The sequence below is a fragment of the Ipomoea triloba genome, chromosome 14, assembly GCF_003576645.1.
Source record: "Ipomoea triloba cultivar NCNSP0323 chromosome 14, ASM357664v1".
Taxonomy (NCBI): Eukaryota; Viridiplantae; Streptophyta; class Magnoliopsida; order Solanales; family Convolvulaceae; genus Ipomoea; species Ipomoea triloba.
In genome coordinates this window covers 20451310-20463187 of record NC_044929.1, presented here as the reverse complement: position 1 = coordinate 20463187, position 11878 = coordinate 20451310, and the positions used below count along the sequence as shown (strand labels likewise).

At 34.4% G+C, this 11878-nt stretch overlaps 2 protein-coding genes across 3 annotated transcripts; one reads left to right on the top strand and one right to left on the bottom strand.

The window, feature by feature from the left end:
• The first annotated feature begins 2871 nt into the window (after positions 1 to 2871).
• Positions 2872 to 3899, top strand: LOC116004940. The gene is made up of 2 exons (XM_031245141.1): positions 2872 to 3247; positions 3612 to 3899. Exons 1-2 carry the CDS (start codon positions 2912 to 2914, stop codon positions 3783 to 3785), a joined length of 510 nt encoding a protein of 169 aa, XP_031101001.1. The 5' UTR covers positions 2872 to 2911; the 3' UTR covers positions 3786 to 3899.
• Positions 3900 to 4454: 555 nt separating this feature from the next.
• LOC116003805 (pumilio homolog 1-like) lies at positions 4455 to 10749 on the bottom strand. Of its 2 annotated transcripts, XM_031243743.1 has the most exons (10): positions 9601 to 10749; positions 8356 to 8788; positions 7293 to 8274; positions 7072 to 7213; positions 6832 to 6939; positions 6341 to 6553; positions 6149 to 6259; positions 5401 to 5595; positions 5026 to 5200; positions 4455 to 4930 (listed from the first exon to the last, which is right to left on the bottom strand). In XM_031243743.1, exons 1-10 carry the CDS (start codon positions 10252 to 10254, stop codon positions 4893 to 4895), a joined length of 3051 nt encoding a protein of 1016 aa, XP_031099603.1. In that variant the 5' UTR covers positions 10255 to 10749; the 3' UTR covers positions 4455 to 4892. The 2 variants fall into 2 exon arrangements, with proteins under 2 accessions (XP_031099603.1, XP_031099602.1); XM_031243742.1 differs by having other exon boundaries at positions 7293 to 8788.
• Positions 10750 to 11878: the final 1129 nt, after the last annotated feature.

The following is an 11878-nucleotide window of genomic DNA, read 5'->3' as shown; positions in this document are numbered from 1 at the left end:
TATTAATTGGTAATATATTGTTTTTATATTCACATATCAATACTATTAATAAAAGTAAAATCATCCTCTTCAACTTTCCTGCACAAACTAATATTACTAATTAATTGGTAAAAAAAATTAATAAAGTTTAATTGGTAACAAAATTTTATTTACCAAATTTTGAGAATAATTAAACCATTATAATTGTGAGAATAATGGAAACAAATTCTGCATAATAAATATATAAGAAAATTCCTTGAAAACTATGAGTAGTTTTATAAGAAAAATAATTTACTAATTATTATTTACACAAATAATAATATTTCGAATACTTATCTATACTTCTATATCTATACTATTATTAATAAAAATAAAATCATCCTTTGTAAAATTCGCGCCCAAACAATAGTAAAGATAAAATGGAAAAGAAAACTGATTTTACTAATTGATTGAAAATATAAAAAGATTCTAATAGAAAAGGAAACGGAAATTAGACAAATTGGAAAAGTAAAAGGTTATTACTAATTAAATGAAAATTGACTGAAAATTATTTAAAAACTTAAAAAAAATAATTACACCATCCTTTTGAAAACTCTAAGTTATTTAAACTTTAAAAAATTAATTAAACATGGGTTATTATATTTTTTATAATAATTACAATTAATTTATTCAAAAATGGAGGAGGAAGAAAAACTAAATGTGATATGGTGAAAATGAATATACTTAAGGTATAAAAGTATAATTGCACATATATTAGTGTAATTGATTAATAATAATTGTCTAATAATTATTATGGTAATTAAGCTAAACATTGGTCATATTACATAATATAATATAATTAAATTATTTTCCATTTTTCTCATATTTATTTTAGTAATAATATAATTACATATCGATATTTTATGATAATTGTAAACAAACAAGTCATATATTATTCAATTAATTGTGTAATACTTTTGCACTAATCTTATAATCAAATAAATGTATACGTTCAATATTAGAAATTTTTTTATAATTTCATCTTTATTTTTAATATCTAAATATATAATAAAAATAAATTGCGCTATATAATATTCGATGTCATCGCACGAATGTTGGACAATTATTTGCTCTAATTCAAGCTAGGAAAACATCAGAAAACATAATCAATCCAACCAATTTCATTAATTGCGCTATATAATATTCGATGTTAATTACAAATTATGTAATTGTATATCGATCCAAATATTCTTAAAATATTATAACAAATCCATTCCGTGCAACGCACGGGCGAAAATACTAGTTTTACTAATAAATTTAAATTTTGTAGTCTTCCTGCAACCAATACCTGAAAATGACTCCGAGTGAAGTTCGTCTCGTGACCATAATTGTCAAATAAAAACAATGAAGTAAACAAGCATAAATTGTGCATATCTAACCGCTTCAAACCAAGAAGGTCATAGACAATTCCTACAAAAAATTAAACGTTGAGACCTTGTAGTTTTCAAATTATTATTATTATTTTTTTGAAAATTAGTTTCCAAATTATTTGTTCGGTCAATTTATTCGTGGTTATCCCATTTCATATTAGACACTCTTTAAGGGAAGACTTTACCTAAATCACTTGATACAAAGTTAAAGATGATTATAAACCGCTAGGTTACCAATAGGCAATAGTTTTCTTAATTAGTTCAAAATTTTAGCTCCCATTAGGGAGTATTCCAAAGTAAAAATTGTTTGGTATTATATTAAATAAAGGAGTTTATAAATCATTGGTGAAGATGACACATTGATTAAATATAAAAATGGGGAAAACGACATTTAAGTGGATAATTATCCATAACAAATGAAGACAATGAAATAATTAAGTTAATGACTTAATGCCAACTTAACACAATACCCCAAAGCCATTAAATTGTCATTTTCATTTCACAGGTCAATTGCCTCTGATCTATTTAATCATTCTTTTGCAGATCATGATATTTTTTTTTTCTATGGGGGCATTATAATTATGTAATAAATATTATATATTGAATTTTAAAAAAATAAATATTTAGCAAATACTTTAGCGATGTCAACTATAATTCTTACAATAATTAGTGTAAGATTGTGGGTAAGCATATTGTTAATATAATTACAAGATTGGAGGATCAATGCTTATATGTATGTGTAATATTAAAGAGTTTTAGGTAAGACATATCTATCAATTCTTGCCAACTTTTGTAGGAGTAAGTCAAACTAAATTCAAATTAATTTCACAGTAGAGAGATCGAACGACATAGGAAACTCTTCATGTAGCTGATAAGGGTGTTATCAATGTAATTATAAGGTCCGAAAAATATTTCTTGTATGTATATACTAAGCTTTCAGTTGTTATGCCATGTATCACGGTCTACCTTGCACGGTGGATCCAGGTCTATGTTCACAATTTTAAAACTCTATATTCACAATTTTAGAACTCTATATTCACAATTTCAGAACTTTATATTCAATAGTATAACACAATTTTTGAATCTATATAACAAAATTGTGAATAGAGTTTAAAAATTGTGAATATTGAGTAATATAATTTTGTATATTGAGATTTAAAATGGTGAATATAGAGTTTTAAAATTATGAACATAAAATTCTAAATTTGTGAATATATAATTTTTAAATTGTGAACATGGATGGCCTTTCTATCAAATATTGAGAGCTTATTTCGAACCAAATTTGAATTAATCTTATTATAAAGAAGGGTCTGGATTGGAAGGCGGCACCGGCAGAGCAGTTTACACCGTTGATGAAGTAAAGGAGTATCAACGTTCGTACTTTGTTAAAGTGGGTCCATCGAATTGGGCCGTAAATCATATAAAGAAGCCCATTAAAATAGCCCAATAGAAAGCCCACGACGAGATTAGAACGCAATTGAATCTCAGAGACTGAGAGAGAGGAGTGGCGGATGAGATGAGACATGGCTGTTTCGTGTCTATCTCTGTTTCTCTCTCCACCGTCGTCGCCGCCGCTGCTGCCACCACTTAAACCGCTTCAATCGCTCACCGTCTACAGCTCTCGTATCTCACCTCTCTTCCCTGTAACTTCACCATCCAAACTTTCCTCCAAGAAGATTTCCCATTCTCGCCGGAATGGAGGGAGAATCTCTGCTTTCTCGGAGAATTTTCTGCTCTCAGAAGCAGACGCGGTCCTGAATTCCCCGGAAATAGCTTCGACGGCCGATGGCGGAACGTCATCCGTCATATCAACACTGCTTTTGATTGCTTTCGTCGGCTTATCCGTTCTCACTGCCGGGGTAAAGTTCATATGCGAACCTTCTTTCACCTGAATTCTAATTTGTTCATACCAAACTTATTACTGAGCTTCCCTGAAAATGTAATAGATTAGCAATCTCAACTAAATTGGTTAGACTTGTTACAAATTTGATTCCAATTATAGTGCTATGACCTTATTGATTTGAGTGTTAAAGACAATCTTAACTGGTTTAACACATTGTAATATTTTGTTGGCTATGATTACAAAGCGGAGTTTACTTAATAGTTAATACACATCTTTGACAGTGAATGCGAATTTTTCGAGTCAGTCAAATGAAAAATGTGATGAATTTTTTATTTGTAGATTTTGGTAGGCTCATGTTTTTCTTTTTCTTCCTCTTGCAGGTTGTCTACATATCTGTGACAGATTACTTGCAGAAGAGGGAGAGTGACAAGTTTGAAAAGGAAGAGGCAGCTAAGAAGAAGAAGAAGAGTGGGAAAAAGGGGAAGATTGTAAGTAGAGCTAGAGCTGGACCAAGAGGCTTTGGGCAAAAGATTGTTGAAGAAGATGATGATTGATGTTATCAAATTGCAACCTTTTTACATATGTTTATTCTTCTCTTTGGGCACTATTTTCCAATGTTCATTCCAATTCAATTCGGTTAATGAAAATGGAAATTATTATATGGACTCCCAGAATTCATTTTCAAATTTTACTTACTCTCAAATTCTTTATGTAGATTATTTTTCTTGAGATCTACATGATGAAAATAACCAGTCTGTCACGTCAGAAAATAAAAGTGTAAGAATAAAATTTCAGACTACATGTAATAGAACTCGATTACACTCGTAATAAAATCATACAAGTGATGTTTGATCATTTAGATGGATTAACAAACTACAACTATTACCTGAGATAAAAATCTCAAGTTGTGACCCTAACTGTAAAATAATCACAAAATAACATAATTAACCAACTCAAACTAATAAAACTAATAAATCAATCTAAATTCTCCATAACTAACTAACTCAAATTAAAAAAACTAATAAGTCACTCTCACTAAAATTAAAAAAACTAATAAGTCACTCTCACTAAAAGTTAATCTTAAAATTTACTCTCACTAAAAGTTAATCTTAAAATTTTGAAGTTACCAAGCATGCGGTCTAATCTTAAAGTAATACCAAAATTAATACGGAGTAATTAATACTTTCTCCAATCAAACAACATTGGGCTTTTAGCAGATAAGATTGAGGCATAGAAAACATATAACTCAGCATTAAAAGAAGATGGTAAGTACTAAGTAGCATACATGAAAACTCTGGCCAGCCTTGCCTAAAACATCAAATATCTCTCAACATGGTAACATTTGTACAGTCACGTTGATTATATAAAAACTACTATGGCCTGGTATCATTTTTACATGGTTTAGAAGCTTCACTTCCTCTGCAACAGCCATCAGAATATGTAACAGCCTGGCTTTAAGCTTTACTTAGTTCTGTGTATAGACTTCTTTAAGCTACATAATGTACAGAGATCTCTAGTAGGAGCAACAACTTTATTTGCAATCACAAATCACGGAACGAGGGCGGGGAGGCCAGAGAACAACTAGGTATCGAGAAAAGAAAGGGAGAGAGGCAGCTCAAACTAGCCTCGGTTAGCTGTACATCTTTCTTTTCTATGAAGATCTATGCGGGGTTTGGAGTCTGAGCAGCCATTCTCCTTTCTGCATTGACGACGAAAGTAATAATTAGGGAATGAGTTCTCTACAACGTCCTGAAGAAAGGACGAGAGTCGGCGAGAAGGGAAGAATTTACTCACCCCCGGCAGCAACGAGTTTCTCAACACGTGCGACAATGTGCTTCCCGTAGGTGTATTTCTTCAAAGCATTCAAGTGGACTTTTATGCGTGAAAGGATCAGTTCGCGCTCCTGATCACTGCAAGTTTCCAAAACTTTTTGTACAACGTAATTTGCAAACTGATCTTTCATCATCGCCTACACAAAAAGAAATACGGGTAATTCATACACCCCGTCAAGGTCATACTTTATCAAATCATCAAGGATGGCAGCTGATGAATATGAATCATCAAGAAATATAATTGTTTTCAGCCATGAAACAATAATGGCAGCTGATGATTATGAAACAAGCGGGAATTGACAAAGCATGATGATGAAGCAGAATAAAATTGACAAACCTGAAGTGGCTCATTTTCATCAGTTGTGCCCAGCATCTCATTCACAAGAAGTTGTCTTTCACTAGGATTACCGAATGTCAAGCATTTCTCTACAACATTCGAGGCAAACTTCTGCTGGCTCATTTGAACAATCTTACCAGCTAATTCCTTAATAATAGTAGATCTCTCATGCGGCTTTCCATGCTCCAGTACATGCTGTTACAGTTGTTCATTTTATTGAAAAAAACTTGTAAGTCAAGTGAATATATGAGCATTCTGAACACACGAGTACCATTCTCACATCAAAATGAGGTTGACTACAAAAGTATGTTTAACATAGAAGATTAAATTACCACTACTAAATAGGTGACATAAAAGACCAAACTCTCACTGTCAAATGCTATATATAGAATACCCAATGTAAGACATGAACTTCAATTCTTCAAAGAATTAAATAAGAAAACTAAAATTATTTGGAAACAGGAAATCACCCTATTCCTTGTCCAAAGTTGTATTACATGGTCAAAAACTTAAATCAATATAATGAGCATCACAAACTATTCCAAGATAATCTATTGATTGTTCGAAATGTTATTAATTGTAAGAAAAGAAGGTTACCACACAACCTGGAACAGTAAAACACTTGTATCACTGGAACATAGAAGTATCAGACTAAGAGTATTTGCTTAATGCTTATCAATGCATATTTTAAGAAGTAGCAGTAGCAATACAAGTCCATAATAAAAGATTGCAGAAAAGCACTCCATACCTGTACAACATAATTACCATACTGATCCTGTGCCAATGAGCTTACAGATCCTAGAATCTCTTCCATGACTTTACTTTGGGTTTGTGGATCGTTGCAGTGTTCTAGTACTCTCTGCCAAATAAATTAATAATGCATCCTGAAAATAGCAAATCTATTTTAAAAAAATGCAATCAGAGGCCATTATCCTTCTACCTGTATTACTCGACATCCATATGGATGAGTAGATAGCGTCACAACTTGACCAAAAAATGTTGAAATAATAAATTGAATGTGATCTTCTGGCACACATTCAATACACTTCTGGATTACATGATTCCCATTCTGATCACGTACACAACGCATAACATGATCATCAAGCTCCTCAACCATCTTAATCTTTTGGTCCACATCAACTACTTCTATTGCCTGTTCAATAGCAAAATTCCATTATCAATGCAACTTGAATAATAAAATCAAATAGCATGTTTCGTTATTACCAAGTTATCAACATGAATAAGTGCTTATTCAGTAAAAACAAGAAACATAAGAGAACCAACATAAAACCAAAACTCTAGCAAACCCATTTACTTGATTGTTTTACATTATTCCAAAAAATAATATCATATTTATATTCAATGATACATCCAACAATTTCAGAGAGGCCCTTTACAGGCAAGTGCATCTTGCAATACTGCTTGCTGTACCTTCTGGATCACTCGACAGCCATACATTTGAAGGCTTAATGTTAATACACTCCCAAAGAGCTTGTTAGCTAGTTCTCTCCTCTGAGTTGCCATTCCATGTTCAAAAAACTGAAATGAAAAATTGATAGTTACAGCAACTTTACTTAATATAGTTAAGGAATAAAGCACACACTACATCATGAGGAGGTGCTAATCAATAATACATATTCCGTAGAATCCAGGAAGAGGAATACTACATACCTTTTGGATTACATAGTTACCAAAGACATCAGTCATCAGTGTAATTGCATGAGGAATAATTTCCTGGAAAACCATGTTTTTCTCTTCTGCTGTGGCAGTCTCTAATTTTTGCTGAATGAATCGGCTCCCGTATTGGTCAGCACTGATCATAAAATAAACAAATATGTTGGTGCTGAATAATTACTAAGGCTCAATCCTTACTATATAAAAGAGTTACACACCTGAACTCAACAACATGACCAGCAATCTCTGATAGCTCAAAACATTTAGTTTTATTGCTCTTGAACTCTTCCAGAAGAGAGGATGGAAAACTGCCTTCCATGTTATCCAAGTTCCAGGATCCTCCAACACTTGCACCTAAATTTCTCAATCCTCCAGAAAATCTCATACTATGATCACTGTGCCTCATAGGACTTCCAGGTCCTATAGGAGAGTTTGGAATTACAGGACTTGCCAATGGACTCCCAGGATATGAGAAACCTGCACCAAATGCAGGATTCCCATAGTAGCCATGATGACTAGAACCCATGCTTTTGCTATTCAATGGAACACCATACTGTGATTTCTGAGGAGATAGCATGTTGCCAACATAAGCTTTCTGAAGCAAGTCCATATATGAATTGCCCATATAACTCCGATCCATGGAGGGATCATTAAGTGCTGCAAACTGAACTAAGTACTGAGCATATACTGGATCCATAAATTGTGCCTGCAAAGCACCACCAGCCATCTGATTTCCCATCCTACCAAGATACTGCTCAGCGGCAGCAGCGTTCAAATTTACTCCAGCCAACATTCTTGAGTCCATTCCTGGAACACCCATAGCAGATGCTGCTGCAGCATTTTCAAATAAGGGTGGAAGATTAAAGTTGCCGTGCTGACTCGACATTGAATTTGCAGAATTGCCACTCAAACCATAACCTGAATATGGTGTATTGGAACTATCCAAATTCAGATGATGAGAAAGTAACCCAGCTCCACCATTGAGCGTTGAAGTCGGAGATCCTTTTAGGTATGAGTTATTAGAGTTAACAGCAGATTTGTGAAGGTCAGATTGGAGAATAGAACTATGAAGGTCATCAATGTTGCTAGCACCGGCCTCAGTGTACTGTGCTTTAGTCAGCTGAGAAGCTGAAGGAATATTATAATGTGCAGATTCAGATTTCTTCAAGTAAGCATGCTGTTTTGCATTACTCTGACTACCTGCAAAGTTAAATAGATAATCCACACTGTCACCACTATTATTTCCAATACAAGAAAAGCAATTATATTCAGCTACCATACCATTTGAAAGGTTCATACTAGACAAAGCAGCAACCAGATCTGTGGGCTCATTTGTATGAGAAGTGACACCATTAAATGTTTTTGGACTATTAATACTTTTTTTCTCTGATGTAGCAATCCTCCCACCACCAATAGGAGTAATGCAAGGACTAGGAGCAGTAGCAACACGTTGAGCATCGGGAGTGGTGCTTCTTGACAATGAAGCACCCACAACAGCAGCATATGAATATGATGAGGCAGGTCCTACATGTTGAACAGATGAACCCTGGGCATTTGCTGCAGACCTTAATGGGTCTAATGATGAAATGTCATGACGAAGGTGAGAAATATCAGGTTCTGCAGTATTCAAGTTATCATCACTAGCATCAAATGCATTACGGCTTGCTGGGCGTGAAAGGCGACCACCAGATGCAGGAACACGGTTCAAATCATTCTACATGAACCACAAGTAAACCAGCCAAAATGATAATTGAGCATTGACCATTCTCAAGACAAATAGACAAAATAATTAAAGAACAAAATAACGCCCTAATGCAATTTGTCAATAATAAGAAATGCTCAAGGCAGGCAAATGGCAAAAAATCCAATATGGTTGCCCACAACCTACCTATATAACTGTTTAAAAACAATAGGCAAATGCTTAAGAAGTCCTTACTTGGAACAAAAAAATTATAAGTTTAACACTGATGGGCAAACAAAAGTATTTCCTTCATGGAATAAAAAAGGCAATGCTTTGTTCAGGAAACCAAATAAGAATAAATGCATATATATTTTCCAATAATTATTTGAGGCCAAATATACCTCTCATTTGTTATATGATAATATATTGGAACAAATAAAAGTCCATCAACATCAACCCACCCACCCAATATGATGTACCAAGAATATATATGTATATAGGCCAGGCCATGATAATACAAATTTTCAAGCACAAATAATTGGCTGGAATTACTCAAAACCCAAAAATCTATTAAGCAATCTAGTTTAGTTTGATCAAACAAAACAGCCTTATACAACAATCAAACAGGCAAAAGATCAAGCAAAGTTGCTTAGCATCCCTCTGCAACATTCACCAACTAACAATAAAGTGGCCGGACAGAGACAGGAACTTCCAAGCAACAAATATACTCCCTAATTCACATTTCAAAGCATCAAATGGTGAAACTCAATCTGTTTACCTAAAACATTCAATAGTAAAACAGAAATTAGACATAGACAAAGACATATAACTGTTCATATATGCACCTGAAATATCTCAGCAATGCTCTTTTGTTTGGTACCCAATTCTAATCCCTGCAAACCAATCAGTCCATCCCCACCCCACTCAACTGAACCCTGTAATTTGTCTGATTCATTCTCAGTCTCCTCTTTCTTTGAGTTAAATCCTGGTGGCATGGAAAATAGTGACCTACCAACCATGGCACCATCATTCTTGTTTACTTTCCTCCTATCCCCTATTGCAGAGTTCCCTCCTTGTAACCGCTGTGCAAACCTCCAATCCTCTTTGGACATCAGAGGAGGAGGCAACCTAGGGTTCAGATTCACATTAGCATAATAGTAAGACAAGTAAGCAGGGTCTGACCTAAGCTCCTCTTCTGATATGAAACTATTCCCATTTTTGTTCCGAGCGAAATCCTGAATGGTGGAACTCCCTCCAACTCCACTGCCACCACCCCCACCTCCATGTTTAAACAAACCACCAACTGCAGTAAAAGAACCCTCCACAGTAGGAGGAGCTGAGCCACTTCTATATAAATTAAGTTCCTTTTCAAGATCATCAGCCTCAGCCTCGTGACGACGCTGTTCAGAAAGCAAAAGCCCTATCTCCTTCTCAAAATCATCTCCAAACGAGTTTTCATTGTTTCCCATCATTGGCCTCCTACTGAATTCAGATAACATATTCACAAGCTCAGCAAACTCACCAATTTCTCAAAATCCCACAGCCAACACCACTAACCCTAAAAACGACCGAAAAAAGGGCTATGAAACCAACAACTCTGTAATCTGAACCCTAAAATAATCAATACTCACATGTAAAAACCTAAAAATCAAGACTTTCAGCTCATAAAAATCCAATCTTTGATTATACAAACTTTAATATATGTTGGTTTTCTAAGTAAAAATTATGAACCCTCTGTGATCAAACATCTAAGAACCATAAAAATCACTTATTTTGCGTAAATTACTGCAAATGGTTGAACAATTCAAAAACAATGGAATTTCAAGAAAGAGGCTTGATAAACCAGAGAGCGCAGAACTGATAGAGAGTGAGAACCGCTGTGAAGGGTATAGTACTATAGTAGGGTGAAGTTGAGAGAAAGATCAAGCCGGCGGCGATTGTTCTTGCAGAGAACCACCTTAGGGTTTTGTTTTTCAACTACTTTGAGAAGAGAATCAATATAGTAACTACGGAGTTTTTATATATTTCTGTGCGTAAAAGAAATTTCGAGATTTATTCACTTTTAGGAAATTTGCATTTATTTCGTTGCGGAAATTAATGGTTTACCCTAAATATAAAATAATACATAGTAAGCTCTTGTTTTTTTTTTTTTGGTGAGCAATACATAGTAGGCTCTACACCAATTGAAATTTGGCTAATGATCCTTAAAAGTTTTTGCTCAAATATAAAAACCACACTTTTAGTCCTTCAATTATTGATAGATATAGAATTTTTGTTCTCAATTTTTAATTTTAAGAAATTTAGTCATTCAATTATTTTAATTGTAGTCAATTTAGTCTATTTGTTCTCGGTATAGACTTTTTTGAAATTTCACTCCCCACTAAATATCTCACTCAATTTCTTCCCTACCCTTCATCTCTTTCCACCAGTTTCTTATACCATTTCTTCAATTGGTGGTAAAAATTTGAAAATGGGAGTGGCGGAAAGAGATGAAGAAACGGGAGGGTAAAAGGTGGTGGTAGAAATTTGAAAATGGGAGTGGCGGAAAGAGATAAAGGTACGGAAGGGTGAAAGGTGATGGGCATAGTGGTGGTAGAAACAATGATAGTGAAAGTCTTGGCGTTAGTGAAGGACCGTTTTGCCACCACCAAACTATGTTTGTGTTGTTGATGCTCCATCTTTGTTTGACACTGCAAATTGCTTTTGCAGCCAGCGGGTTGGGTTGGCAGAGCGGCGAGTTTTTTATGCGGGTTTCGCCGTGGAACAACCAGTAGACGAAGGACCTTTATATTGAATAGGGTTGGAGTGAGACTTTGCCTCCGCTAAGCACTACACTTCCAAGGCTTTGTGGGAGGTTGTGGCCACAAAGATGAAGGATTGAGGGTATTGCAGGATCACGACTAAATGCAAGTGGAAAAAAACTTCGACTACAACGATAACACTAATTTGCATGCAATTATATCATTTTCTACATATATTGATGCATGTTTTGAGCTTGTGATCAATGGAAGAGGAATTGTAGTTCATTTCCATTAATTTATGATCTTGCTCCCTTTATGACGATTCACTGTTTTTTTTAGATGGAAATATACTTGTAGAGTATTCAATGAACCCTAGTTCACT